The 27,527-nt window shown below is 53.8% G+C and overlaps 14 protein-coding genes across 14 annotated transcripts; 11 read left to right on the plus strand and 3 right to left on the minus strand.

Moving 5' to 3' along the window:
- Positions 1–1,251: 1,251 nt before the first annotated feature.
- On the plus strand, positions 1,252–2,959 carry B0H18DRAFT_954997 (uncharacterized protein; the record flags this gene model as incomplete). The annotated part of the gene is made up of 12 exons (XM_048042311.1): positions 1,252–1,301; positions 1,366–1,400; positions 1,461–1,621; positions 1,690–1,691; positions 1,755–1,816; positions 1,876–2,030; positions 2,132–2,411; positions 2,464–2,479; positions 2,531–2,579; positions 2,638–2,669; positions 2,722–2,885; positions 2,937–2,959. The coding sequence occupies 12 exons, from the start codon at positions 1,252–1,254 to the stop codon at positions 2,957–2,959; spliced, it is 1,029 nt and encodes a 342-aa protein (XP_047893296.1).
- Positions 2,960–3,290: 331 nt separating this feature from the next.
- B0H18DRAFT_1211360 (uncharacterized protein) lies at positions 3,291–4,828 on the minus strand (the record flags this gene model as incomplete). The annotated part of the gene is made up of 10 exons (XM_048036414.1): positions 4,685–4,828; positions 4,624–4,634; positions 4,510–4,571; positions 4,358–4,455; positions 4,137–4,302; positions 3,942–4,082; positions 3,868–3,883; positions 3,760–3,814; positions 3,669–3,700; positions 3,291–3,615 (listed from the first exon to the last, which is right to left on the minus strand). The coding sequence occupies exons 3-10, from the start codon at positions 4,553–4,555 to the stop codon at positions 3,291–3,293; spliced, it is 879 nt and encodes a 292-aa protein (XP_047893297.1). The 5' UTR covers positions 4,556–4,571; positions 4,624–4,634; positions 4,685–4,828.
- Positions 4,829–6,489: 1,661 nt separating this feature from the next.
- B0H18DRAFT_1169469 (acyl-CoA N-acyltransferase) lies at positions 6,490–7,334 on the minus strand (the record flags this gene model as incomplete). The annotated part of the gene is made up of 6 exons (XM_048035875.1): positions 7,107–7,334; positions 6,958–7,050; positions 6,846–6,892; positions 6,683–6,825; positions 6,582–6,625; positions 6,490–6,531 (listed from the first exon to the last, which is right to left on the minus strand). The coding sequence occupies exons 1-6, from the start codon at positions 7,197–7,199 to the stop codon at positions 6,490–6,492; spliced, it is 462 nt and encodes a 153-aa protein (XP_047893298.1). The 5' UTR covers positions 7,200–7,334.
- B0H18DRAFT_368603 (uncharacterized protein) lies at positions 7,107–7,913 on the plus strand. Its single transcript, XM_048037791.1, has 3 exons — positions 7,107–7,382; positions 7,445–7,589; positions 7,656–7,913. Exons 1-3 carry the CDS (start codon positions 7,324–7,326, stop codon positions 7,836–7,838), a joined length of 387 nt encoding a protein of 128 aa, XP_047893299.1. The 5' UTR covers positions 7,107–7,323; the 3' UTR covers positions 7,839–7,913.
- A 167-nt stretch (positions 7,914–8,080) lies between these two features.
- B0H18DRAFT_954999 (uncharacterized protein) lies at positions 8,081–8,552 on the minus strand (the record flags this gene model as incomplete). Its single annotated transcript, XM_048042312.1, has 3 exons — positions 8,081–8,153; positions 8,274–8,426; positions 8,461–8,552. 3 exons carry the CDS (start codon positions 8,550–8,552, stop codon positions 8,081–8,083), a joined length of 318 nt encoding a protein of 105 aa, XP_047893300.1.
- Positions 8,553–9,020: 468 nt separating this feature from the next.
- B0H18DRAFT_1169479 (uncharacterized protein) lies at positions 9,021–10,972 on the plus strand (the record flags this gene model as incomplete). Its single annotated transcript, XM_048035876.1, has 5 exons — positions 9,021–9,609; positions 9,667–9,709; positions 9,834–10,140; positions 10,225–10,677; positions 10,848–10,972. The coding sequence occupies exons 1-5, from the start codon at positions 9,443–9,445 to the stop codon at positions 10,970–10,972; spliced, it is 1,095 nt and encodes a 364-aa protein (XP_047893301.1). The 5' UTR covers positions 9,021–9,442.
- A 204-nt stretch (positions 10,973–11,176) lies between these two features.
- B0H18DRAFT_1008498 (uncharacterized protein) lies at positions 11,177–12,862 on the plus strand. Its single transcript, XM_048028786.1, has 9 exons — positions 11,177–11,275; positions 11,338–11,410; positions 11,461–11,746; positions 11,799–11,964; positions 12,067–12,128; positions 12,183–12,280; positions 12,511–12,713; positions 12,775–12,790; positions 12,840–12,862. Exons 3-7 carry the CDS (start codon positions 11,662–11,664, stop codon positions 12,514–12,516), a joined length of 417 nt encoding a protein of 138 aa, XP_047893302.1. The 5' UTR covers positions 11,177–11,275; positions 11,338–11,410; positions 11,461–11,661; the 3' UTR covers positions 12,517–12,713; positions 12,775–12,790; positions 12,840–12,862.
- B0H18DRAFT_1119304 (uncharacterized protein) lies at positions 12,614–13,446 on the plus strand (the record flags this gene model as incomplete). Its single annotated transcript, XM_048033927.1, has 5 exons — positions 12,614–12,713; positions 12,775–12,790; positions 12,840–12,894; positions 12,956–12,987; positions 13,038–13,446. 5 exons carry the CDS (start codon positions 12,614–12,616, stop codon positions 13,444–13,446), a joined length of 612 nt encoding a protein of 203 aa, XP_047893303.1.
- A 2,615-nt stretch (positions 13,447–16,061) lies between these two features.
- On the plus strand, positions 16,062–18,498 carry B0H18DRAFT_1008520 (uncharacterized protein). The gene is made up of 9 exons (XM_048028787.1): positions 16,062–16,261; positions 16,332–16,495; positions 16,551–16,552; positions 16,609–16,670; positions 16,720–16,817; positions 17,787–17,881; positions 18,003–18,127; positions 18,183–18,301; positions 18,357–18,498. The coding sequence occupies exons 1-9, from the start codon at positions 16,189–16,191 to the stop codon at positions 18,417–18,419; spliced, it is 801 nt and encodes a 266-aa protein (XP_047893304.1). The 5' UTR covers positions 16,062–16,188; the 3' UTR covers positions 18,420–18,498.
- Positions 18,499–19,636: 1,138 nt separating this feature from the next.
- On the plus strand, positions 19,637–20,118 carry B0H18DRAFT_1008526 (uncharacterized protein). Its single transcript, XM_048028788.1, has 3 exons — positions 19,637–19,767; positions 19,821–19,984; positions 20,043–20,118. The coding sequence occupies exons 1-3, from the start codon at positions 19,674–19,676 to the stop codon at positions 20,085–20,087; spliced, it is 303 nt and encodes a 100-aa protein (XP_047893305.1). The 5' UTR covers positions 19,637–19,673; the 3' UTR covers positions 20,088–20,118.
- Positions 19,856–21,192, plus strand: B0H18DRAFT_369729 (uncharacterized protein). The gene is made up of 8 exons (XM_048037792.1): positions 19,856–19,934; positions 20,108–20,159; positions 20,216–20,313; positions 20,368–20,462; positions 20,602–20,723; positions 20,856–20,906; positions 20,962–20,993; positions 21,050–21,192. Exons 2-7 carry the CDS (start codon positions 20,150–20,152, stop codon positions 20,967–20,969), a joined length of 384 nt encoding a protein of 127 aa, XP_047893306.1. The 5' UTR covers positions 19,856–19,934; positions 20,108–20,149; the 3' UTR covers positions 20,970–20,993; positions 21,050–21,192.
- A 1,744-nt stretch (positions 21,193–22,936) lies between these two features.
- Positions 22,937–24,261, plus strand: B0H18DRAFT_369732 (uncharacterized protein). The gene is made up of 8 exons (XM_048037793.1): positions 22,937–22,960; positions 23,016–23,190; positions 23,247–23,387; positions 23,444–23,459; positions 23,517–23,571; positions 23,624–23,655; positions 23,708–24,102; positions 24,166–24,261. The coding sequence occupies exons 2-7, from the start codon at positions 23,109–23,111 to the stop codon at positions 24,060–24,062; spliced, it is 681 nt and encodes a 226-aa protein (XP_047893307.1). The 5' UTR covers positions 22,937–22,960; positions 23,016–23,108; the 3' UTR covers positions 24,063–24,102; positions 24,166–24,261.
- Positions 24,262–25,390: 1,129 nt separating this feature from the next.
- On the plus strand, positions 25,391–25,711 carry B0H18DRAFT_1119307 (uncharacterized protein; the record flags this gene model as incomplete). The annotated part of the gene is made up of 2 exons (XM_048033928.1): positions 25,391–25,484; positions 25,551–25,711. 2 exons carry the CDS (start codon positions 25,391–25,393, stop codon positions 25,709–25,711), a joined length of 255 nt encoding a protein of 84 aa, XP_047893308.1.
- A 457-nt stretch (positions 25,712–26,168) lies between these two features.
- B0H18DRAFT_1008555 (uncharacterized protein) lies at positions 26,169–26,980 on the plus strand (the record flags this gene model as incomplete). Its single annotated transcript, XM_048028789.1, has 5 exons — positions 26,169–26,266; positions 26,316–26,456; positions 26,507–26,522; positions 26,579–26,633; positions 26,694–26,980. Coding segments are annotated over exons 2-5 (341 nt in total), but the record flags the coding sequence as incomplete, so codon positions are not given.
- Between the last annotated feature and the right edge of the window lie 547 nt (positions 26,981–27,527).

Below are 27,527 nucleotides of genomic sequence, written 5' to 3' on the forward strand. Positions count from 1 at the left end.
CTGCGTGGCGGCGGTCAGAAGATACCTGTAACATTTTTCAACCCTCAATGTTCAATGGAAATTGAAAAGGATTCGTATGCCAGATTCTTACGCGTGTATGCTTCAATAGATTTCCGGACCTGCAGGACTGAGTGCAGGACGTACGGATCCCTGGGTGGGTAGCGCCTGTAGCGGAGGCGGGCGCCTACCACTGATTCCCGCGGCCTCCTCCGTTCAGAGGCGCGTATAAACTTACCACTGACGACTCTACTAGTACGAGATTCACACATCCGAATCTGAAACCCATTGCTGTGCATAGCTGGCAGAAAATGCCAATGGCGGTGATCATACAGTGGCAGCAGCGTGCTCGGGTTCCAACTCATTCTGTTCTGCCGGACCCCTTCTCGATAGCACAGACCGAGCAGCGCGTGTGTCTGCACTGCGTGCATTATGCATAGAGGAATTGGTTCGTGTCCCCGTTTCTTGACCTTCATGCTTTGCTGAATACCGCTCCAGACCAATCTCGCCCTGGTTATCACAAGTCATTGCTATCTCCTTTCCGTCATTGAGAACGGCGATGGCGTGGCTTTTTCGGACGCATGCTATGCTGTACTACGGAGACTGTGGAACTTCGATCCTGCTATGCCATGCAGTGTACTGGTTCGTGCTTCCACTTCCTTACACTCCCATGGTTTGCTTCGTGCTACTCCCGCCATGCTCATAATAGGGCGGTCTTATCCCCTTCGATCGTTCAGAATGACGGTAGTGAACTCGCAGAACGCACGTTAACGATCATCTTTCGTAAAGAGATCGTTCTTCATTGCCGAAGGCTGTATCCTCCAATTCCTCCGGCCTGAACGCCAGAGATGCAGCCCGTTCATCGATTGCCTAGTCAATGCGACTCTATACGCAGTTGGAAGTCAAATCAGAGCACCTCACTACCTGCTTATGACGCAGCTACGCAAGTACCACCAGTTGTCAGTCGGTGATGAGGACGTCGTCGGGCGCTATATTAGTTAATGTCACTGCTCGAGTCCCATGCTTGCGGATGTCCGTAATTGGATTCTCCCGGTTCTTTGCTTCCTTCTGCCGCATGCATGTGGGAAAACGCACACCATGTGGATCTTCGCAACGATCATCATGTCAAGGGGCCCTCGCGCTGCTATGGTATGTGTATATATCCCAGTTTCTGGAGGCTGACTCGGAGTCCCAGTTCGAAACCTATGCCCACATCGGCTTCCTGCGACCTCCTTTTTCTACAGATTCTACAACATGAAGGCCGACGTCAGTGAAGTACAGATCGCGAGCTATCTTACGCAGAAGTATGTTCCTAGTTTGTTCCTAGTACTCATTTTCTCTGTCGGTAATATTGACGTCTCCGTGTAGCTTTGCTGCAAACTACAGCCAACTGGCACCCGTAGGTGAGCATCGCGCACACAACTATCATGAGGTACACTAACTGTGAAACGTAATAACCCTAGCTCTCATAATCTACGACTACTGTCTGACTATCGGAAGTGAAGTGCGCTTCATATGGGGCCGGAAGCTGCCTGCGGCGTTCGTGTTCTTCCTTAACCGAGTGACTATGGTGGGACTGGCGGTGACGGGCATACTCGGCATTCTATCATGGTCTTCTGTGGAGGTGCGTGCTTGGTCTGTGTTCGTACTTCTCAATGTTTATCCAAACTTCAACGACGAAATTTAACACAGGAGTACGTCTACGTCGTAACTGGCCGCATAAAGCGTGACTGAACCTCCTTTTTTTTTTCGCACAGTTGCAAAGGCTTACTGATCGCCAATGAAGTCTTTCTGTCCGCCTCATACATAATTTGGGCCTGTGAGACGCACACACATTCTCATCATTCAAACGAGGCGTGCTGACTTGTAGCTGGACAGGGGTTTCCGCAATTCGCGTCAGGGCCCTCAGCCAGAGTCGTGCACTCGCCTGTGTGACGCTACTGCTCGGCCTCATGCCATTTGTATCCAACTTGGTGAGAGCCGCGACCCAGAACGATTCCAACCCAGTGCTCACGGGCGTTGGGGAAGGTCCTGTACGCCAGAATGACATTCATTACGATTCCCCTCGTACCCAGCTTCACGACCTGCGCAACCCAGAATAGCGCCTCGCATAGCCTAAATACACGGTGCGCAGTCCGCTCTGAGCACTAGTCGGATTCTGGCTGACTCGTACGCAATGGCTGTAGACGTGCGTTGTCCGCTCTGCGCAACGTGGCCCATCCGCCTCACTCACATCCATGAACACGTGCTATACGGCTCCCGCGCATGTGCGATCGCAAGCGATCTGATCGTGATCGTGGCGACATGGTACAGGACGTCAGGCCCCGGGAACAGGCTCCGCGTATTCTGTCTACGGGAGCTGCTGCGTGGCCGAACTGACGCGCCTACGCTCGCAGATCTGCTCATCCGAGATGGTGCGTTAGTGCCGTGCACTGCTGGCCAGGTCCCTGACGAACGCTATGTTAGGGATGCTATGCTTTCTGTGAGTGGCTCTTCTTCGCGGGAGCTACCACACAACTCACGTTCCGATTAGCGTGCTTCTCGCCCTCAACGTCGCACAGATGCTCACGAGTTTCCAGGTCGTAAGTCGTCCGCAAGGCTAGGTATTCCCAGAACATCATATGCTTATGTTCCCACTAGGCCTACGGCGTTTTATACGTCTTCATCACATCGTTAGTCTTCTCGTTCGTATCAAAGTGATTGCGATCCTAATTGCCGATGCAGGATGGCGAGCGTTCTCGTCTCGCGATTGCTGATCAACCTCAATGAGGCGGTGGGCAAAGACGTCGTGCTTCACCCGGGCACACAACCAGGGAGCCATTGGCTGGAAAGCCCCGGGTGTACGGAGGCTGAGGTTCCGACGATCATGTTCGCCTCTGTCATAACAGGTCTGCACCATCATACATTGCTCCTGTGGATGTGCTCACCGTTGATTCTAGATCGTTTCGACACCGATGTGTAGAATATTCATATTCTTGTCGACAGCCAGTAGAACAGGTGTAGAATCAGGTGTTGTACTTTTGTCCCACTCACAAATACATAACGCGTGCCAGTGCTCGGAATGCCTTGCGAAGCCGCCGCTCGATCTCTGCTGTCCACTCAGGTTATAGAACCAAGGCCTACGCGCTGCGTCGCAAAATATGATACAGACTACCTGCACAAAGCATTACACACGGCATACTGTACAAAGGTCGTTCCCTGCAATTTTGGCCCGCCGTCAATTCCGCGCCATATTGAGCCGGAGAGACTCACCGAAGCGTTGCTACATAATTTAGCACCCTGCGCCTCGATGCTCACTCCGCATCCGCATCCTCCTCATCTTCTTCTTCTACGATATCATCCATCGCGGAGTCAGCAACGTCGAGGAGTCCACTTTCCAGCGCGCTTTCTGGGCAGCGGGATGGTGATTCCGGCGGGACTGGCGGCATTTCGCCGCCTTGGCTACTCTGAGAATTCGGGCCGAACATGATAGTCGACAAAAGCGAAGGATGGAAGGAACTGAGAACAGTCGACCTCGGAGGAGAGCTGGTGTCGCGTTGAGCGTGCATGGGTGAGCGCATAGCGAATGAAAGTCCACGCAGGTTGAGGATCAGCCTGGAGATCACGATGCACGTTGTGCTGTTGGGCATCTGTGAGCTGAAATCTTGACGGGCATGCAAGCAGGAACCTACGGCAGTATGAGAAATTGGATCGGATTGAACACCTGCGTGATCCAGATTACCCAACTATGCACTCGATGATACATGGCGTTGAGGAACACACTTGACCAAGCATCACTTGCGCGATTATCTGGGCGATATTGATCAGAAGAAGCAATCTTCATGCATGCAGGTAAGTGTTTAGAGACGAGGTTATGGGATGGTCTCATACACGAAATACGAGGTGCCTGATTGATGAAAGATCAAGAGTGCGCGACACTGATCAACATGAGATTGCAGACTTACTGTCTCTCAGTAAGAGAACGACGAGCGCAGAACGATTTCGCTTCTGCGTTGACGATCGTAGAGTCCCACTTAGTTGCCACCAGGTGACTATCAAGACCATGAGGTCCGACGCTGTAGTCGACGCCCTGCTCAAGATCACGACTGCAATTCACATTATTTGAGTTCGATCTCCAACTTGAGTTGATGTGAGCTTACTCCTGTCATCAATTGACCACGCTGCAGTCTCAGCGAGGCTGTCATTGGGTGTGAGAGCGCTATCACTCAACTCATTTGTTGTCTGGGTTGAGAAGGTATAATTCTCATTACACATTCTCGACGCATCAAAGCTTTCCAGGAAGGATTTGGTCTTGATGTATGAAAACTAGACATGTTGTTCAATCTGATTTGCCGCAGTAACGATCAGAAATAAAGCTCACAATGTTGACTGCAATGGGAATGGCAGCAAGCGCTGCGGTGGTCGCCGCGAGCAAGACACCGCGGTTACTGATGGCGTAGACACGAAGTGTAGAAACACCTGCGTGAACGGTGAGGCCAAATCCCAGCCCTCCAGCATTGATCGCTTGCTTACAGGCCCACATGAGCATTGTGCTAATCGCAACGACGTCCCAGAACATGGTCGTCTGCTTGCAACTTGGTTATGTACGTCAGTCACAGCAAGGCATCAGCATAATGCAGGGATTACCTCTATGCGGACTTGCAAGGCTGAACAACGAGATACTGGCCCGGGAAGACTAATTACATACCGTAAGAGTATGAAACGAGCACACATTCAATATTTCCGAGATCGCCATCCATAGCATGTTCAGTCGGTTGATCAGGAATATGGCAGCATAGCCGGCATGAACATCTGTCCAGATGTAGCGACTCTCTTGGCCTATAGTGACGACGTAGTCGTACAGAAGAAAAGCTATGATAAACCATAATACGTAAGCTTCGGGACGAAGTCTGAGGTCAGAGCGCACAAAACCCGCACCTGCCGCCGCCACCGCACAATAATTTGAGGTGTATTGCTCCTGTGTCTGTGCCGGTGTCAACGTCTCAAAGCCATCCGCGCTGGCGGCGCTCTCAAAAGTGTGGACATTCCACAGGACAGCAAGATGGTCATGGGCTCCTCACAGGGGAGAGGGACATTGACAGGAGCTAGTGCTCATATAAGACGACACCGTCGGAGATACACCACGACGAAGCAATGTGGTGGCGTGACAGATGGGATGGATGGATGGCCCGCGTCCTGGATGTTTTCCCATCCACGCCCCTCTATCACAGCGAGAATTCGAGACAGTGTCAGTACCAGACCACATGCATGCCGCACACTATGATCGCTGGTGCTGCCATGCTGAGGGTGTCTCCTGGGTGTCTGTGACGTAGGATCGTAGTTCGCGGTAGTCGAGGTAGGCAAGTCAGCACTCACACGATAGTCATGATTCGTGATCGCATCGGCATTCCTGTGGAGGCGGCGCGACAAGCATCACCGCCTCAGGCGGTTCCTTTCCGGCCTCATCTTTGGAGAGCGCTCGTCCTGGGCAGGCGTGTGAGCCAACAACACTAAGTCTTTTAAGATAGAGCTAGAACTGACCAGTGAGTTTTGCAAGCAAAGCCGGAAATACAAAGCTATTGAGTGCTGTGAATCTAAGGAGATCTGCAGCAACAGACAGTGGGCGCGGGTCCTGTCAAAATGTGTCTTGTTCGCAACAAATGGTGTGCCCTTATCCAACTGTCAATCCTGCTGCATCTGCGGAGTAGGTACTTGAGCAACATTTTGACTGATTGACGTAATAAATCTGATGTGTCCTGTGGTGTTGAACCGGCATCCGATTCAGTCCGTGGAATAACTTACTAAGTCCCCACTGCTGACCAAACAGACACTCGTTGTTGATGGTTACTACGAACGAGCGATTGAAAGTTCATATCGAGAACGTCGCATTTATTGCCAGTGGCCCTTACCGCGAAATCATATCGTCATTGCATTCTTCCAAGTGTCGAAGGTCGTCATCGTCGTCTGTACGATTCGCCACCGTATGCAGTCTGATGCGAACGCATACAATCAAGTCAGCTCACCATATTCGAACGACGGACCACGTACACACCTAAGTTGCTGTCATTTGTCATGCGCTGACGACGTCCGTGAGTCGACACCCCTGACGCGGTCAGACCCTGTTCGAAGACGAGCATGTCCGAGTCCATAATAACGCTAGTAGATACACCGCGAGACGACGATTGCGGATATGGTAAATGGCACAGCAGGTCAGCTTGCAGTGGCTTATCAACGTACCCAGCAGCGTAGGTTGACGTCTGCAGATGGTATGTAAGAGCCATACATTGTATGAATATCGAACAAGATTTGGCGTACGAATAGGAGGTATAACATTTTTCCAGTGCATTGATGACAGCGAACACCGTGCTTCAGCATTGATGCTCCTCAGGAAACACAGTGATGGCGATTGCGTGTTCAGCCTTCCGTGTGCGGATAAGAACATGGCAATCCTTCCATTAGATTATGCGAGATACAATAGGAGCGTCCGTCGAGATAGTCCAGCAACCGAACCCCTCACAACCTGGGCGTCCGTGAGCGCTCGGGGGCATACTTCGCCTGACGCAGACGTAAGCATTCTAGGCATGCAGGTAGTGCAAAGTACGCACCATCTCATTCTCCTTCTTCTCATAGCCGCACTTCTGGTAGAAGGCTGAAGGTGCGCATACATGAGTCAATGTGCCAGAGGAAGTATCCGGGCCGCACGCACGAATGTTGCTATCACTGCAGTTCAGAATCGTCTTGTAGCACCCGCTGTTCTCGCTGATGCCGGTCAACGTCTGGATGATCCGCAGGCCGAGCTTCTTGCCCTGCTGGGACTTGTCGACGGCAATGTCCTCGATATGGCCGACACTGCCGAGCCCCGGAGGAACTTGCGCTCGATGAAGACGGTGCCCACCGCGACGATGCGGTCGGTCGCCTTGTCGACGATGACGATGGGGTAGTACGTGCGCGCCGCGCCGCGGAGAGCATGAATTGCGCGACCCACGCGTCCTCACCTGGGTCCGTCACGACTGTGAGCACTGAGAGTACTGAGAGGTGGCCACGTCGGTAGTCAGTCGACGCGAGCGGGCGAAGCTACGTCAATCCTTTCAGTTGAACCGCCAAATTAGTTATGATAGTGCAGGACGCACATGAAGGTCTGGGTGCAGCTGCTTCCGGGCCTCGTCTGGAATGTGCTCGGCGGGAAAGAGGAGGTCCAGCTCAGAGTCTGTGGTGAAAGGCATGGTAGCAATGGTGGTCGTAGTCGTGAAAGTTAGGTAAATTATGCAAGACTGTCCGTGAAGTATCCTACGGAGATTCTACGGGCAAAAGCGAAGCGAGAAAGCGGATGCAGCGGCAGCGGAGGCGATGTGCAGGTGTGGCGGCGGGTTGCCCTTTATGAACTGCAGCCGTTTCAGCCATATATGGTAAGTCACGTTCTCCCACTGCCATTGCCGTGCGGGAACGTTCACGTCTGTTCACGTCCGAGGCTGTCCTTTGCTCTGTCGACAACGTTCGTGGCGGTGTGCAGGGCGCTGATCCTATCGTTGGATCGCAGACGGCCTCACCTGGCCCCCGGAGGCGACGATGATCACCTAACACGTTCCAAGCACGTACGTCCGACGTACATTCAGGTGTGTCCTCAGCATTGTCTCGTCATAGACACATCTTGCTCATCGATGCATCATCGACTTTCGTAGCATGTTGCTTCATTCGTTTTGATATTTTCAAACGGAGACCAGGTTGCTCGTCGGGATTCCCTCTCTTCCGGAGTGCTTTTTCTTGGTTCGTGGTTACCTTCTGAGCTCACTTCAGGAGGGCTTCCGGTACCTAGCATGTCGCAAGTTTCAGCATCTGAAGGTGTAATTTGTATGAACCAATGATTGTGAGTGGCATCCGTGGTCAGCTTGCCGCGAAATCCGCCCCATCGCGAAGTCCGGAGATCATGAAGGATGCGCGTCGCGCGTGTAGCTGCAGACCCTGCAGACCCATGCTACGCCTTCCTCCTCAGTGTGGCCTGTCAGTATGCCGAGGACAAGTTCACCAGTCATCACTGTTCAATTCCCTTCCCCGTCACGCCCTCACCTGATTCATCGCCCGTGAGCACCGGTGACGCACTACTCGACTATATGCGTGGACGCTGGCCCTTTCCGTTACCCTTTTCGTCATCCAGCGATCGACAGCTCACGGCTACTCCCCTGCGTTCGTGATATCGCCACAGCTAACGCGTTCAGCCTCATGTTCGCCGCCTGCGGAGCGCATGCAGACACAATTCGACGATCTTCAACTCCCTTTCCATCTCCTCGGCGTGCGCATACCATCTGCCATTCGCCCCGACTACCTCTCCCATGCCCTTCACCTTCCCCACGTCCGCCCTTTGGAAAACTGGGGCCTCACCAGTTCCCGTCTGACTTGATGCTGCGACGGCGTTCTCAATCTCCAACGCGAAGGTATCGAAGCTCTCCGCAAAGCTGTTACTCTGGAGCGTGGCACAGTCGAACGGACCTTCGGACAGCAGAGGCGAGGACGGTGTTGAGGGCGCTACAGGAGCGGAGGTGAGGTGATGAGAGGGCGGTATTGGCAAAGCAGAGCGGCATGGTGAGCACTGAGTGTTGAGCAGTGGGTTGGCACCGGCATGAGTTGAATGCAAGTGAGTAGTACTATGAGGTTGGCTATATGCCTTTTCGCGCACTTACCTGTCCACACATGCCACCGTCGTGCGCTGCTGTAAGCCTTCTTTGCGGGCGCCTAATGATGGCATGTAATCGGTATGCACACTTGAATGAGCATCGCGTAACATTCTCATTCACAGTAGCTACAGTATCTATGGGCAAAATCTGGTACTTGGCCCCCCACACCGACGGAAGCTGCGAACCACAAGCAAGGCAATCAAAGCACTCAACGTTTAAGCGTATCCACGAGAACTGCCCGGCACGACGTGCTTCTTTAATTGTCGGCCCTGAGCTCGGGCCTGGCGGATCCAAGGGCGACTCGGATAATGTCGACATCCGGTTAAGATGCTGACGTTGTTTGAGCTCCGGGCAAACATTCCGTCATACACAGTGATCGACGGTTGTACCGTGCACCCACCAGATGAAAGTGAGTATCCTCCGGACACGCATAGCGGCATAAAGACTTAGTCTCGACTGACGGTGCTGGTCGTAGCAGCGGTACGGGTGCTGATCGGTCCGACCCACCGCACCCCACAAGAACCCATCCCCGAATCCCGGACGTTGGTTCGCTTCCTTGACAGAAGAAGCCGTCGAAGCCAGCAGTCAATCTGGAGTTCGGAGCCTAGCAACGAGTCCGCCTGGAATGGTAGGCTGCCTCAGAAGCTCAAGCTTCAAGCTTCAAGCTTCAGACTTTCGCGCCCATGCTCGTGCGCGCATCATCTGCGTCTTCGGACGCCAGCGATCGGGCGGTCTGCGTCCTGGCTCAAGCTACCACTCTGGAGTCCCTGAGCTGATAGCATAGTCTGGGCATCACCATGACTCACCTGCGACGGCATCACTTGGTTCTTTTCGCTCTAATACCGTGCCTAGCACTCACCTGGTTGAATCAGACCCCACTACATGTACGGGAGGGTGCAGCGAGAGATGCACTCGGATACCGGGATACCTCAGTCAATAACTCTGACTCAGGATTGCACTCACCGTACTTATCGGACCGGAGATTCGTAGCCTTTGAATGACCAATCCTTCACTTCTCCAGCGAAGCCGTCCCTGGGTATTGGTGCCCTGCAATAGTCCAAGAGGTGAGGCGTCGTCGATCGGCTGGGGTAGCTGTGCGCAATCTACTGATCGGCTGTACAGCTCGCCGCCTCACGAAAGTGCCGTCCTGACTCCTGTTGCTGTCGGTGATGCAATACTTGAATATAGGGGTCTACAGGACGGAAGACCGGTCATACTGCATGCGCTGTGCCCAGAGAGGCGAAGCGAACTCTGGGACTCACGAGTGGACTTTCAGGGACGAAAGCGTTCCCGGCCTATACGTATAACAGGGGCCCGTCGAGAGTGAACGGCGCCGCAATCAGAGTTCGCAGGCGGAAGCACTCAGAAGGACGACTACAGGTCGGCGACTCGGCGTCGAGCTTCTCTCGCCGACCAGGGGCGATCATGCAAAGCTGCTGCCGGCCGTCTATCGTCGTTCGCGATAGAGCAGTTCTTGATCGCCGGGACCATGCATGTCGATTGATTGAGTTCTGCATTCAGGAACGCTGCTGCTGACGAGCGAGGGCGGCCTTGGGGTCTGTTCTTGACCATGTTCTAGCGAGGTACCTGCGCTGCGCGCACATGCACGCTCTCCCCCCTGCCAACCCCGCAGCATTCCATCCACCAGACACCCACAGTCGTCGAGATCCTACTGTGCCGATATGGTCGCGCGATCCTCGCAGAAGGCTGCTGAACTTGAAGGCGACAGCGAAGCACAGGTGGATCGGGAGCCCCGGCTGTTTCCTGCGGCGGGGCAGTCCCAATGCGTACATTGGCGCGGAGGCACCGATTGCCAGGGACACGATCGCCAACTCAGTACCTAATCCCGGCAGTGGCGTGCCGATTGCGTCGGGTGCGACCCGAGATTCTTATACCTGGCCGTCGCTTTCGAGCCCGTTCGAGACACGCAGACTGCGGTGGACGCCACAAGGCCGATCTAGTAGCCTGGGATACAAGGAACGCGCTAGGGCACGATGCGATATTGTTCGCAATGTGCAGTTGTGTCCGCATGGTGTGTCGAGAACATGAACCTTGGCTGTCGCAGCCAAGTCTCGGCTATATTGCGAGTGCAAAGGTCCTTAGTTGACAGTATAGCAAGCACGAGTAGAGTCCGAGTGAGTACGTACCGTATTCACCTGGTACAGTAACTCACTTTATTTCTTGTGTTCCTTGTGGCGGAAGACGGAAGCTCACGTGCGCACCATGTGGCGGGCGATCGGTGGCTCGGAGCCGTTGCGGTCCTTGCGGAGCTGCGCGGCGGCTTTGGCTGGGCTTTGGGTCTCCAAGTGCCCCGCAAGTGCCCGTGATGTCCTTCGCCAACATTCCCCGAGGAGCGGCATCCCGGTACAGCCTTAAAGCAGGTACTCAAAGTAAGCATGTCAACAAGTATGCCCCTTAATATGTTCCTCCTAAACTTCGCAAAAACGGTCTACTAGGTGATCGGCGTATAAGAGCGTCGGGCATGGCAGGTCCTGGCCGAGTCCGAACGAGTTAGTCCAGGAAGGTCCAACGAGGAATGAACGCGAAGCACACTTGTAGTGCGCACAAATGTGCTCCGGAAGTCTCGTTCTGAGAAAGTTTTGTGGTGTCCACGAGGTTGTGTGATAGCGGCAAGGATTCTCTGATGCTAGCGTCCCGCTCACCGCGCGCTCACGAACCCACCTGCAAACAGCCCTCCATCGCAATGTCGACGACTCTTCGGACGACGCTCGCCGATGGACGAGCAGGAGGACGCCATCGATGCCGTGAGTGACATGTTCTTCTACACACTCGCAGCTGCGCCGACAGAAAGTAGGGCCGGGCGGGAGCAATGAAATCTGGCTTGCAGATCTCGATGGCGCCAGGTTCCATCAGCGATCAGTCTGGCTCGAGTGCTCCTCCTGTCCTCGTTATCAGTATAGCCGCGACATAGGTATTCCCGTGTTGAGTATATGAGCGTCCACTCGCGCAACCGCACTGAATCTTTTGGCATGCGACCTAGCCTGACGGTGCCCCGATGTCGTCAAGCCTCTCCGCGGACGCGCTCGTAGAGTTAGCGAAAGAGAGCTTCACAGAGAACTGCTGTGCTTCTGCAGCAGTAGGTGCGTCTCTGGGTCAGTTAAGGTGACTCGCGCGTACTCATATGAAGGCCAGCTCTCCTCATCTATGACTGGGCCATCACCCTCGGGCAGGAGCTTCGCTACGTGTGGGGTAGCAAGTTCAGGGGATACACGCTGCTTTTTATCTTGAACCGGATCAATAGTCTTGGGATGATAGTTGGGATTCTCATGGGTCTTACGCCTTGGTACACGGGAGAGGTGCGTCCCCCCTCCGCTTCATCGCAACCAGAGCACTCATTTCTTCCTGCAGAGGTATATCACCGCCCAGTTCTATTTTTAGCGCATGCTCATTTCCGGCATAGCTGCAAGGCGGCTGTATTAGTGCTCGCGTCCTTCCAAATCATGAATTTTGTCCTTTGGGCTAGTGCGTACACAAACTTGCGTCCTCGCGTCCCCCGTTGATTTCCATCCCCCCTAGTTGTGTCGTCCCTCCGAGTATACGCTATCAGCAACCGGACCGTGTGGATCTCTCTGTTGACCTTCCTTCTGGCCATGGTCCCGGCCGCCACGAATATCGTAAGTCGCTAGCTCCAGCCGGACACCCTTCCCTCCCCCGCACGCATCACCGCTGACGCAGTGCCACGCAGTACAACTACATTGCGTCGTCCTACTTCGTCAGCACCTATTCGGTTCTCGTCGAGTGCGAGTACAACCAGAAGTACTCCGACAGCGTGGGCATGAAGTGCGCCGCATCTCCCCCTGCCTTTCCCTTTATTCTGACCGGATCTGTGTTCGCGGCCATATAGGTGTAAGCAATTGTGACATTGCACATGCACTGGTGAGAGCTGACGGGCGTGTCGACTGACAGTGCTCATCTGCACTCGAGTCGCGGTCATTTTGGCGGACGCGATGGTGCTCCTTGTGACATGGCGCCATCTGCGCGGGACGCTGAAGACATCTCGCATCGGCACGAACAGAGTGTCGCTGGGCCTGCTCCTGCTCAGGGATGGTGCGTCCGCCGGCTCTTCATGTTAGGCAAATACGGATGCTGACGCCTCGCTGTGTAATAGGAACACTGTACTTTGTGTATGTGTCTTGATGTGTCTTGCGGGACGCACGACTAATTCCCGCGCAGGATGCTTCTCTTGCTCAACATCGCCCAGATCATTGCGGTCCTAGACTTTGGCCAAGTACGTCTCCCCCACCAGCAGCATCGCTAACCGTGTCCTCACGCTGCACTGTCCTGCGCAGAACTTCGACCCCATCCCAGACTTCATCTTCCCGTGCGTGCCATCGTCGTCGCCCTCGTGCACAACACTAACCCACGCACCAGGATAACCATCATCATCATCTCGCGCTTCATCCTCAACCTCCGGCGGTTCTCGCAGAACACCGGCGACCCGCTCGAGTCGCACAGCTGGACGTCCGGGCCCGAGGAGCGGGGCGGGCACCAGTCCATGCCGCGGTCGTACCTCTCCAGCATCATGTTCCGCTCGGGCACCGCGCGCCCGGGCGAGTCCGAGCGCACCGCCGCCTCGCTGAGCGACGGGATCATGGTCAAGGTCGCGACGTTCAGCGACGCGGACGACTTCCTCGCGAGACAGGAGGAGGACAGCGACCCGGAGGCGATGGAGCTCGAGCGCGTGCCGTACCGCCCCAGCTCGACAGGCAGAGCTTCCAGCCCCGCGCGCATCCGTATCAGCAGCAACAGCACTACGACCAGCTCGAATACGGCCGGGTAGAAAAGGGCGAGGCGCGCTAGCGGCCGGTCTACGTTATTCCTTGTTTCCCCTGTCTGGCGGGCGGCGCCGTATCCGTGGCGCGCCGCGCGGCCCCGCCCTTGCTCCTGTTGTAGAGCTTTTGTGTGTATGTGCCAATTACCGCTGTTGTAACAGTAACCTACCCACAGACGCATACCCCCTCCCACACGAACCTTACGCACTCGTTTCCCATTATCAATCGTTCTGACGCTTGAACTACGCTGGCACGACGGATCCCGGAGCGCGCGGCGTTGTGCTCCCCACGATCATCACGTCGACGTCGCCGGCGTGTGCGCGTGGTCGCGATCCCTTGCAACCGTGGCAGCTCCTCCATATCCACGGGCACCCCACCTGCACACGCCCATAGGCGGACTCCAGTGGCACTGGCTGATTTGATATGACTGGAAAGCACGCCGGACGGAGCGGACTTCGATGGCTAGGCGACCTTAGTGGACGGATCACTGAACATACCAACATCCTCCGTCCTCCGCTGTCATACGCCTTCTTGCGTGGGGCCCAACGAGATTGTGGACTTCGCGGGAAGACTGCAGCTGATTCTCAATTTTGCATCCGCTCGACATGGTGTGGCGTCAGCTTCTGCGCGCGTGCGCGCGGTGCACTGGTCATGATCGGCCTTCTCCGCGTCCGCGCCCGCAATCTTTCTCCTTTCTCGACTTCTTCTCCTGGCTTCTGGCTTCTGACTTCCGACCACTGGCTTCTCGACGCCAACTCCCGTGCGCAGCGCTGTGGATATCCCCAGTTGGTGTGGTGTTTATTATGCAGGATGATGCTGGAACGGCGTGGCAAGCCGATGCGAGCTACGTACGTGTCTTAGTGTGTTTCACATCCACCGCACGTACGCAGACATTCTCCGTGTCTTCCTGATGGATGAGCGCGCGGACGTCGTGAACCCTGTTCTCCATTGAAGCTAACTCAGGTGGGCGTGGTACCTGTTGAATTTGATGACCAGGGCAGTTCTAGAATACCCATAGCCAACAAGTCGGTTCACGGCAGCGCGTGTGCCTGAAGGCTACATACCTATCAACTTGCCTTGTCTGTGCAGTTGAATAGGAATTTGTGACACCGACAGGACACGACATCTAGGTCCCGGCCATGTATACTCCGGGACAATAGGCTCCAGTGATGTCACTCTAGGAAGCTTTGAAGGGCCCGTTTCCAACCCGTTTTCTCGACCTCGCAGGCGCCAAGTTTATCGTAGTAATGGAGGAGGACTCACAGTTCACATGTTCGCGGACGTCCATGCGTCGGGAGAACTTCCATTCTCATGGCCCCGCTCCAGTCAGTGGGTCCTCAGTCTTGTTTCATCATAATTAGCGTCCCGTATCTTCCTCGTCGTCTCGATGTCCCGCGTGAGGCGCAGGTTCAACGTTCAGGCCTGCAGGGCCTATGTATTCCCACTTCACGAGTCATCACCGCGTCCAGCGGGTGACGCCGGTCGTCGTTGTGCGTATCCTAGGGATCTCGCATATCAGCGTCGACGTGCTAGTGTGCCCATCAAGTGATGTGGGCTGGGGACATACATACTCTGGCTTGTGCGGTAACCTGCCTTCGTAGCCGATACGAAGATCACTCGTGAGCAGGATTCCTGTCATGCATCCTGACAGAACTAGACATCGCCTCGATCAGTCGCGAAGCCCGCATTGTCGGCTGCAGATGTGGGGAGGTTGAGATCGTCAAACTGAGCCCGGATGTCACTCACTGCAGCGTAGCAACAGCGGTCTTGGAAGATGCGGATGCCATTATGGTTGCCGTGTGGCAAGTATCCGGATGCGCGAGGTCCGTGAAGAAGTGGTCCAGGTCAGTACGTTCGGACTGAGGTAGGGCTGCAAGACCCAGTCGAGGTCGCAGTATAGAACTTGTTCGAAGGCCACAAGTACGGTCGGTTCGTCGGGGAGAGGAAGGAGGGTGGCGACCCAATTCTGGTCTGACGTCCGGTTGTCGAGATAGAATGTGAGGCATGATGATCATGCCCAGCCACTGTTCTGAGCTCTCAAGTCCGTGTCCATCAAGTGATGCATTAGGAGAACGTACAGGAGACGTGTCTGGGTAGCCGACGGATGTCTTTGCCTTGCTCGTCCCGACCGAACAACCTCGGTCGGTCGTGGATCCCTACGCCAGCTCAGCATGACGACGAACAGTCCGTTGCAGAACATACCTGTTGGTGCAGTATGCCAGACCCCGTACCAGTGCTGAAGAGCCTGCACTAATCCCAGTTAGTGTGTATCTCGGATACTCACAGTGTCAGAGTTTTTGAGAGGTCGCTGAGGCAGTGCATTGGCACCTAAAAAAGTAGACCGTACAGCCTGTCTTTGTGGACTCCGTCGCCCATTGCACCGCGCACGTTATGGACACGTCATTCGGCTTCTCATCGTTATGGTGCTGCAGCATATAGATGGACGCGAAGTTGTGGGAGGACAGTAGTCAGTGTCACACGTCAAAGAAGATTCAGTTTCGACTGGCATCAGCTGTAGATAGAACCTGCCGATAGCGTTCAATAGAAAGGTACCAAATGCGAGTAAACGGGCTACTACAGGTCCGCGTCTGACGTGTCTTATCAGTCAGTCTTTTACTTATCTTAGCTTATCGTGCTGACATCCCTGTCTTCGGGACTTCACTGGGCACGCACAGCTTTATTAGGAGCCTCCTCCGCCGCGCACGCGTCCATGTTCCCTCGACGAGGAACCCCTCCGCAACCCCTCCCAGATGGCCTCCGAGGCGGACCTACAGAACTGGAGTAATCATTTCACCGTCAATTGTTGCAGCGCCGCGGCGGCAGGTGCGTGATCGACCTCTGAGTCTCAGGCATGTCTCAGGCTATCGGCTGACCAGAATCACGCTGTTACCAGCGCTGCTAGTATTTGACTACGCCCTGACGTTCGAGCAAGAGGTCGACTACATCTGGAGCAGCTCCAACTATGGCTACGTGCTCGTCTTCTTCGCGAACCGCCTCGCAATGCTCGGGATGGCGGTGGGGTCTGTCCTGAATATGCTGCCGTGGTACTCTACAATGGTACGTCCTGTTCAAGTTCTGAATCGACTGAAACTCCATGCTGATCGCAGAACAGAGGTAAGTCAACAGATATACATCGGCCCCGGAGACGCGATATGAAGCGTACCCAATAGTTGCACGGCGGTGAACTGGTCTCTGGCAGCGTTTCAAATCCTCGCATTGTTCCTATGGGCCAGTGCGTACACATCTACTCAGTCTCCGTCGCAGACGCTCACATCACAAAGTTGTCTCTACACTGCGAGTGTACGCCGTCAGCAATCGGGACTGGGGCTTTACCATCCTCACGCTCTGCCTGGGGCTGACGCCCGTGGTCACCAACCTTGTACGTTCACAACAGTTCATTTCATTGATACACCCCTTTCTGGCAAGAATGTACACAGGTTTGGAGGGTGTTGGGCTCGTTTCTGGCCTGGTTTCCCAGCTGAGTCCATGTAGTTGGGCCTGGCTCTTTCGAAACGCATACAGGCGGAGTCCGGCGGGTTCGATATGGGATCAGCGGACTTCGACGACTGAGCAGAGCCAGGCAGCTGTGACGTCGGCTTTGGTGGTGCGGTCCCTGAAAATAAACCTCCTCCGTCGTCTGACCCTATATGCGCGATGCCCAATGACGTGGACTCTGCCTACGCTGTGGGTCTCAGCCACTGGCCTGAGCCTGGCTTGCCCTCGGCACTGCTGACAGCTAGTTCTCTGTTGTTGACCCCTGCCCGAGAATTTTTAAACAGGCGGAGGGCGTCGGGCCTCATTGAATGCCATGCACTTTATGCCGCTGGGAGACCCCAGTCGTTGGCCTCGGTCTATCGATGATACTCTCCATGGTAGATTCTCACCAAAAAAGCGACGCACTCCGCGTGTGTACGCATCTCGGGAACGGGTCTAGCAAAACAGACTTAGCTGGCACGATCGTAGTGGGTTGGTAGTGGGCACACTACGACCGACACTGTATGTAACACCACAATCCGGAATGCAGGCCGACGCCGTCCACTTCGTAGGCTGTCCCCGCTGTTGGCACCAAGGCCTCCATTGGGTGCCCGGAGTGGCACTGGCGGCACGCACAGTGCTGACCCGCCCATTGCCTGCCCTACGGGGCAGCGTGTCTCATGTCATATCCTCCTGCCATCGCACGACGTCGTTTTCAGCGTATGATAGCGAGACTTGGGTTGTGGTGTTGCGTATATGAGTTCTTTGTGGGAACACCAAAAGCGATGTATTTCTTTGCATGTGGCCGTCGGAAAGGGGTATCGCAACATGAAATCAGCCTCTGGGAGTCGCAATACTAACTTCATGCTCACAGTATGCGAACATTGCCGCGGCATTCTTCCCCGTGTATTCTTTTGCATACACATATTGCGGGGGAAGCACCTACTATTCCGAGGATGTCGCCAATAGGTGATTGGTCCTCACATTGCTTCACGGGTGTTCTCACTGACTCGCGTTTGCAGATGTAAGCATCCATATGGCTGCGTGTTGTCCGCAATCTGATGCTCTCTGAAGTGGAGATCACAACCAGAGCCTGCCTCATCGCGTCCGATTCACTGGTCCTGTTCATCGCATGGTACCAACTACACACCGGCTTTTACAACTCCGCCCGCCCCGGTGTACGATCAACGCTGACTACGTTCCTGCTTCGAGACGGTACGTATATGCATACTCCCTCTCCGTTCTCGCATTGACGTTAGCGCACATCTAGGGACGCTCTACTTTGTGTACGTCCGATTGTGTTTGAGTTGCACAGGGTCTGACCCTGTCTCAAGAGTGTTGCTGGTGCTCAACGTAGCTCAGGTGATAACAGACATTGACATCGGAGTGGTAAGTACCTCTGTTCAGCGCTAAGCTCTCGCCCATCTGACATACGGTCGCACAGTTTTTCAACCCCCTTCCATCCTTCTCGAACCCGTACGTCGCGTCTCACCGACTAATGCGCTGAGATCTGAACGGTACCACAGCATAACATCGATCATCATCTCGCGGTTCCTCCTCGCCCTTCGCCGGCTTGCTCTGCAGACTGGCGACAGCCTCCCGTCATATTTCTCGCAGTCGCACGAGACAGAGCAGTGTGTGGAGCACAGCCAGCGGCGCTCCGGCCTCTCGACCATAGGCTTCAACACCAACACGATACCACTGACGACCAGCGCGTCGACGAGGTTTACTATGTCGCTGCGACACCCGCCCTCCGAGGCGAGCCAGGGGTACAGCGCCTTCACTACGAGCGGGGTGGAGCGATACCGCGACTGGGACCCGGACGAAATTGTGGAATTGGCACGTGTACGATATACGCGCTGACCTCGAGATTGAGGTGATACCAAGGTGTGATATAGCATTGTAGGTTGGGATATAGCGGAGGTCAGTCGTGTTGTGTTATCGATCCATGGCGCTCGTGCTGAGTGGCCGCAGTTGTTGTACTCACAGATGTCGGTCCACTGTATCATAGAATACATACCCTATTGTACGGTTACTTTATGCTGAGAAGCGTGACTCCCGCATGGAACGCACGCGGTCTGGCAGATATAGCCACGACCATGACACTACTGTTGCGAACAAACCACAGTTCGAAGCTCACATTGACGTTCATGTCACTCATCCGTTTTGTCATGCCCGGCTTACGGGCGTGACCTGCTTACCGGTGAGCCTGGCCTATGTTTAGCAAAACAAAGTTTGCTCACACGTCTGCCTCACATGTCATCGTGCCGTTAAACAGGACGGAGAGGGACAAAGAGGAAGCTCGAGTAGGCGCCGCTCGTTCACCGCCCCCGTCCATGTCATGCCGCACCTGGCGGATGGCCGTGATGCGTGACGTACCACCTCCACAGGATCGTGGGCGCAATCAAGAAACATGCCCGGTGTGCCCGTGTGTGCGCGCCCCGAGTCGTGGCTGTCGCACAGTACACTCCGTCTCAAACTGATTGGGGTCGATGACGGCGGCACGCGGGAGATGCCTACGTCAGATGCAGGGTCTGAGAAGCCTGATTCACCGCCGGGCTTGCAGGTCGTCTGCCGAACCTGTCTTCCTGACGCGGTCTGGCATCCCCTGCACCATCAATAGAGCACATATGGGGAAAGACCTCGAGGGCGGGCTGTGTATATTTCAGTCTCACGTCGCCACGACGCTTCGGCGTGGTAGATCCGTGACTTTGTTGTCCCATATAAGCAGTCTTTCCCCCATGCTTTCCATGTTGGCGGCATGCTAAGACTCGTTGAGCGCGCTAACGACGTGGATAGTCTACAGGCAACGAAAGAGCAGTACACTCTCAATTATTGCGCCGCCGCTGGTACAGGTGCGCCCTCTCGGTGAATGGATCATTCGGCAATGCTCTGAAGCGTTATGCAGTTTTGCTGCTCTACGACTATGTCATTACACTGGGACAGGAGAGTCGCTTCGTCTGGACAGATGTCCGTGCGGGCTACGCCGTGATCTTCCTGGCCAATCGACTAAACATGTTGTGTATGTTTATCTCCGGAATATTATCCATCTGCTCGTGGCACACGGTGCTGGTACGTGTCGATCTTGCAGTACCGTACCCGTCGTTCAGTTGAACTCACTTGTGTAGAGGTAGGACCGACGTCATCGCTCTCATGCACCGAAGTGACTGATTGAATACGTGAAGTTGCGAGAAGATCCAAACACTCTGGGAATTCGTCAGTATCAGCACATACCTCATGTGGGCTGGTATGTATGCAAACTGAACTACCAAGCTCGGGCATTGACCCTTAGTACTCACACAGGTACTTCCGCGCTTCGTGTCTATGCTATCAGCGACCGCAGTTTGCCGCTTGCTGCCCTGACAGCAATACTCGCTGTGGTGCCAGCTGCGATTAATATTGTGAATTATGGTCTCACTTGTAAAGAGGTGACATGAGCTGAAAACCCCCTTCAGATACAAGACATCAACATCCTTTCTTACTTGGAAAGCTTCGGCATGTCAATGATCTGTGACACAGACGTTAAACTTCCGACACGGACTATTCACGAGTGAATACTCTTCCCATGTCGTCATCGCCGCAATGAACTGATGATTTTGGCTCTATTCCAGATGTAAGAAAAATCCATCTACGATTCTTGCTTGGGGGCCATATTAATGTCACTCACTCACAGTTGTGATCCTCGGTAGAACCTCCCTGATAGCCTCAGACGTTATCGTCTTGCTAGTCACTTGGTGGCAATTGCACGGGTGTCTCATATCGGCGCAGAGACAGTCTCGTTCTGCACTCGCCCTACTATTACTGAAGGATAGTAAGTCCTCAGTTTTCATATGGATCAGCGTTGCCCGCTTATCGTTCTCAATCTAGGCACGTCATATTTCATGTACGAACACGACCCTCCTTTCATATGTACACGATCGCTCATTCGCATCCGTGCAGGATATTCCTCCTGTTCAACATCGCCCAGATCATTTCACAAATTCAGTTCGGCGACGTGCGTATGTCCAATGCATATCTTGGTGACTGCGTGATCGAACATCTTTATGCAGGAATTTAATCCAATACCAAGCTTCATGCTCCCGTTCGTCCTACAGTGATCGCATACTTTCTGGAATGTCTACTCAAGAGTTCCAACAGTATGACAACAATCGTGATCTCTAGGCTGATTCTTAGCCTGCGCCGCCTATCATCGACTAGACAATTCCGAAGCAACACTACCACAACGACCATAGATGTCCAAGCGTCGTTCCATCGCTCTCTCTTATCAACCATGGCTTTCCGCCCGAACTCTCCCACACCACGTAGCAATGTCGGTCAAACCTCATCAATACCACGACCACTTATAACAGCGGACTCACTAGAAGACGGCTTTCTCTACGTTTCTGACAACATATTGGACGAGGATGCAGATGCGAACGACGGTGGATGGACGAGTCAGGAGCGAGCCGAAGCGACCACAGAAGCCTAGCGACGTTCTAGTGAGTCTCTTACCAGTTCATCACGACGCTAAACTGAGGGTTCATCTGTGTCTCGAGGCGATGCTCAAGTGATCTGCGATAATGCTGTTCCGGTGAGTAGTGAAATACTCCATGGATGCGTGGAAGTGAATATGCGGAATTCTTCGTGGACAGGTGTACCGACAATGGCTACCTCGCCACTATTCTGTAAGTAGGCATCAATCGACTCTTGGCGCTCGCAATCATTGCCTCCAAACGTCTCCAGTCTATCCACTAAATCGAGCAGAACCTCTTGATATGACGCTCTTGTGCTCGAATCTCCCAAATAATGCAGCGGTCTTGACAGTTCGACGTTTGACGCGAGTCTCACTGGCAGCATCGCGGACAGGACACATCACAATGCAACGTCTACTTCTGTACCATGTAAGTAAAACCACTACGCAGCTTGTCACTCACGGCCCTCGGAACTTACATCACCGAAAGGTAAGTTTAATCAATCTTCAGGCCTCAGGGGCGCCATGCAAAGAACGAACAGAAGATTGGTTAGGCGCTGGCCGTTCACCGCCTCCATCCACGTCAAGCACACCGCATCCAAACTTCAGCGAACTATGCACTTTGTAATGGAGCGTGACCAGCTTGTGCCCATCTCTATCAGCCCATCTTACCTCCGTCTCGTCGGAGACACGCTGATCGAGGCCAGATGCACGAGCACACGCGCGGTCAAGGTCAGAGCAGCACCACTGGGCGCTGGTATCTAAGTTTGTCGTGCGTCCTTGTCTAAACGGTATTGCTTCTGTGCCATTGACTCAGCCTAGAGGGCCATCGACATCTGTCACGGCCACACTGGGGCCAGGCGTATCTCCGACCCTATATCACTGAGCCCTCTCCCTCCCCGCCCTGCGTAGCCTCGCCCACGTTCTTCTGACTGGCGACATGCTGACATTGATTGAAAGCACCATCGCCGTTAATGATTTACAGGCGCAGACGCATGAGCAGTATACGGACAACTATTGCGCCGCGGCAGGTGCAGGTATGTCCCTCGGTCTACCAATTCACCTTGCTGAGAATCACTCACCAGTCTACTATACTGTACGGTCTAGCTGTGCTTTTGTATGAATATGTCGTCACACTTGGCCAAGAGCGTCGCTACATTTGGAGGGACGTCCGTGCAGGCTACGTCGCAATCTTCCTGGTCAACCGACTTAACATGCTCGGCATATCTATCACGATGATGCTTGGTATATGCTCCTGGGATAACGTCATGGTATGTCGTCGGTTGACCCCTGTTCACCTCTCGAGTTGCTCATATATTCCTCCAGAGGTAATGCGGATGTAGCTGGTTATATGTCACTTCCATTGATCGACTTCGTGAAGCTGCGAGACGATCGCCATTCTTCAGGACCTCGTGTTCATAAGCACACTACTTGTGTGGGCGGGTGCGCATTTGGTTATTCCTTGGAGATCTGAACACGCCAGAACTCATCAGTACACAGCTACTTCGACGCTTCGTGTATATGCCATCAGTAACCGCAGTATTCTGCTTGCTACGATCACTGCGGCCCTTGGTATTGCCCCAATTGCAGTGAACATCGTGAGCCATCAATCCAACTGTCATGCTAGCGCACCAGAGTGAATAATGCCTTCAGTTTGCAGACGCGAGAACAACGTCATATCTGGAAGGCACGTCGTCGATTTGCGGTAGCAACCTCAATGTTTCTACACAGGCTCACCGTAGGTAAATGAACTCTTTGAGTCTACGCCAGTGGGCAATCGCTGCGTTACTGACACCTCGGTGTGATTTTTCTTCTATCCTCTACAGCTGTAAGGTCTCGTCAAGCCACGGTGTGGCATATGATTACTAATCATTTTCATTACAGTCGTTATACTCAGTAGAGCATCTCTGATAGCAGCGGATGTCTTGCTCCTTCTGGTCACTTGGTGGCAGCTATGCGGAACTCTCGGATCATCGGGACAAAGGCGGAATCGGTCTGCTCTTGCAGTGCTCTTGCTGAGGGACAGTAAGTCTATGAACCACCCGGGATCAGTGACGCTTACTCATGGCCCCCCGTGTCAGGCACTTCGTATTTCATGTGCGTATGGAGCGGCATCCCGTTAAACGGAACAAGCACTGACTCATATGCATCAAGACTGTTTCTTCTGCTTAATGTCGCACAGGTTATGGGAGAACTGATGCTCGGTGCCGTTCGTCCGTTTCACGTGTCAGTGAATACATGCTCAAACCATCTCCACACAGGCGTTCGACCCGGTCCCTAATCTCATGCTCCCGTTTGTCCTTTTCGAATGCATGCCAGAATATCTGCTCACAGGAGTTTAACAGCATAGTGACCATCGTGATCTCCAGGCTGATCCTCAGTCTACGTCGGCTTTCATTCACTATGCAGCTACCGATGCACGTTCGGAATGCTACCGACACGTCGGCGACGGAAATACAAGAATCTTTCCACCGATCCTTCTTATCAACTGTGGTCTTTCGTCCAGACCCTTCCCCGCGCGGTCTCAGCAACCATAGTCAGATCCAGGCAGAACCTCCGGAACTGCCAGAACTGCCACGAGAACTGATGGAATTTCGACTAGAACCTTGGCTAGTAGATAGTCAATCCATCCGCGCGCCGGACGACGTACTGGACGACGATGCAGATATGGACGAGTGTGGAAAGGTGGATGAGGAATGACCTCGGTTGCCCGGGTCCAGGGGACCCAAGCAGTACTCTGGTGAGTCTATTTTTTTTCATTTCAGACGCGGCGTTGAACTGAAGACCGGTGCATCTCGCCCAGAATAACTTATCATAGTTGTATGATTTAATCATGTATAACAGCCTGGTCAAGTATCTTGTATCAATCGGTAGTTCCAGCGCGCAGGGAACTCGATACATCCCTGTTTCGCGATCGTGCTTGACCCTTCCTTTCTATTTATGCCAGCGTCGCTCGTAATTTGGCAAATTCCCGCTTTACTTCGCCAGTGATATCAAGACCCGGTGATCAGCTTATGGTATGACCTAGCGTAGTATGCCGGACAACACTGAGCGGTGCGTATGATATTGCTAGTCACCGCTTGCTATCAGTGTCAACTATTAAAGGCTCGTCTTCATGTCACAGCGAACTGGTTCAACAACGGGAACTGCGGGCTGGGCGCAATGCTACACATCGTCTCCCTTTCAATCGAGCCCGGGTGACGCTCAGGCTCTTAGTCGTACCAAGTGAATAATTTCCGTTGCTCCGCGCTCGGATACCGGTTCATGAGGCCACAGAATACACCATCTTCGTACGGCCCCATCAATGAAAATGCTGAGCATTTAATCTCCGCATGGGACACATTTGACACTTGAATAGATCCACGCCAGGTGGCCGGTGTTGTCAATAGAACATTAAGCGCCCACTGTTGTGTCTATCCTTAAGGTCCGCAACACTCACGGCTTTCTAATTCCTGCACACTTCGTACTTATACGACTTGCCGGCCAGTCCGACATGGCCTGTTCGAATGTAGCGTTGTTGGCTTACATGCCTGCCTAGGAGCGAGCGCTAGGTCGGAACGAAGTTTGAATAGCCGCCGGATGTTGACCGCCTGGGGCGGATGGTGGTGATGCTTGACGCATCGCATCCGCGGGAATGTCGATGCGATGACGATTCATGACCAGCGTGTCGGCTCCCAAAAATAGTGTCTTACGTCGGAGACACCTTGGAGACACCTTTAGCATGGCCATTAATTGCCACTGCAGTGCCACCCGTCACGGTGTTACGGTGCGGCATGCGTGTGGCACTGATCTGGTACTGAGACTGTCTCGCATCTTCGGTGCAATCGAGGGGCGTGGACGGAGAGATACCTTGTGGGTGGGCCATTACAAGGCATCTCATCTGTCACGCCGCCACGATGCTTCGCCTGGTGCATCTCAGACCGTGTCGCCTTATATGAGAGCTGGGTCCTGTCGCTCTCCCCTGTGAGGAGCCCCTGACCATCTTGCTGCCCCGCTGAATATCTGCACTTTTCAAGTGCGCCGCCAACATGGATATCCCACAGACTTTGACACTAGCGACTTTGACACTAGCAGAGACCAAGGGGCAGTATACCGCGACGCATTGTGCGATGGCGGCGGCAGGTGCGGGTTTCGCGCGTTCGACCCTCACTACCTGCTCCTAAACTTACGCACTGTGGTCTAACATAGCCCTTCTTTTGTATGACTACATCGTCACACTAGGTCAGGAGAGTCGCTACATCTGGACAGACGTCCGTGCCGGCTACGCCGCAATTTTCCTGATCAACCGATTGAACATGCTCTGCATGGCCATCTATATGATCATGGAGCGTGCTCGTTTCACGCTCTAACTGTACGTTGGTCGACTTCCTAACGTCGTTGACCCTTGCTCATCCGCATACTAGAGGTAATCTGCACGCTGCCGGGCCTTATGTTTGCTATGACTGATGTAGTTCATCAAGTTGCAAGCAGATCGCCTTGCTCTGGGACGTGGTTACGATAAGCACATTGCTCGTATGGGCTTGTGAGCACTGCGCGATTTTCGTTGAGGCACTCAGAATTGACCTTCACCTTGACCCAGGCGTTTCTACGCTTCGAGTCTACGCCATCAGTAACCGCATGTCTCGCTTTCGGCGACCACCGCAGCTCTTGCTGTCGTCCCGATTGGGCTCAATATTGTAAGTGATGGTAATGGCCGCTACTTTGGTGAAACAGACTGAAGCGCATCTTGAGTTTTCATACGTGAAATCAGGTTATTATCTGTTTACCTATGGTGCGGCGTCGACGGCGTGTTTGACTCAAAACACTTTTTCCATGCGGACACAATATGAGTTGAGTTGATGTTCTTCTGTATCCAACGACAGTTTGTTCAGACTAAATGGCATGATCATCAACGGTCTGTAGATGTGAGCTGTCGTGAACCTGTCTTTAGAACAATTATAATGCCGATCGCAGTCGTCATCCTCAGCAGAGTATCACTAATAGTGTCGGACGTCATGGTCCTAGTACTCACCTGGTGGCAATTATACGGGGCTCTACGAATATCAAGGCAGGGACATAGTCGTTCCGCTCTAGCCATTCTCTTACTGAGGGACAGTAAGTCGCCGTTCCACCCATTGTCAGTGCTGTTCACTCATGGCTACTAGATACCTCGTATTTTGTGTATGAAATCGCCTTTCTTGACTTCGTCGCATGATAACTCATCTGCACGCATGAAGGTTGTTTCTTCTGATTAATGTCATTCAAATGATTACATCATTCGTACTCGATAACGTACGTCCTTTGATTTGATCTGACAATTTGGTATTCTGAAGTTGATCTGTCTTCCTGCAGGATTTCAATCCCATCCCCACATTCATGTTCCCGTTGGTTCATTCGGACTCCCGAAAGTGTGTCGACTCACAGATGTCCAACAGTTTCACCTGCATCGTGATCTCCAGGCTGATTCTCAATCTGCGTCGCCTTTCTTCCGCTATGCGCTCACCCATGCACGCTCGAAGTGACATCACCTCTCCGAGGTCGACAGTCCCCAGTTCCTTTCATTCTTCACTCCTATCAACCGTCATGTTCGGCCCGAATTCCCAGGGTAGCCAAGGCGGCCGAATACCGCCAGTCCCGCCATCCCGCAGCCCAGAAAGCGCACTAGAAAGCGGACACATCGCCGTTCGCGAGCATGTGATGGACGACATTGTAGAAGAAGATGAGGGCGAGCAGGAGGACGAGGATGCGGAGTGAGTGTCGGGGTGCAGGGGGCTAAGTTATGTAGCGACGTTCCGGTGAGCCTCCCTTCGATTGAACGTGACGTTGAATTGACGACCAGTGAACGTCCCAGAGAACAACTTTAGTAGAGTGCCCATAATCGTGCCTGTGCAAGTATCCTACGTTCTATTTCATTCGCAGAAAACGTCACAGCTTGCGTGATTGCATCTGGGAGCGCCGGCAGTGGTTGACTCTGAGACAGATGGCTACGCTGGGAGCCCAAGTGGATCATGCGGACAAATTTGCCACTCGGTGAAGCCAAAGCGTGCGCGTCGTCTGCGGCTCCGAAAGGTGAGCACATTTTTCTTCCTAGGTTTTCACGATGCATACGCAGACGAGCGGCATATGTATGGCACCCGGAACCGGTGCTGTGGCCCACTATTGCGCGGTCATTCCTGCGGCACAGCA

Source organism: Fomitopsis serialis, assembly GCF_022376445.1.
Source record: "Fomitopsis serialis strain Sig1Antser10 chromosome Unknown B0H18scaffold_34, whole genome shotgun sequence".
NCBI lineage: Eukaryota > Fungi > Basidiomycota > Agaricomycetes > Polyporales > Fomitopsidaceae > Fomitopsis > Fomitopsis serialis.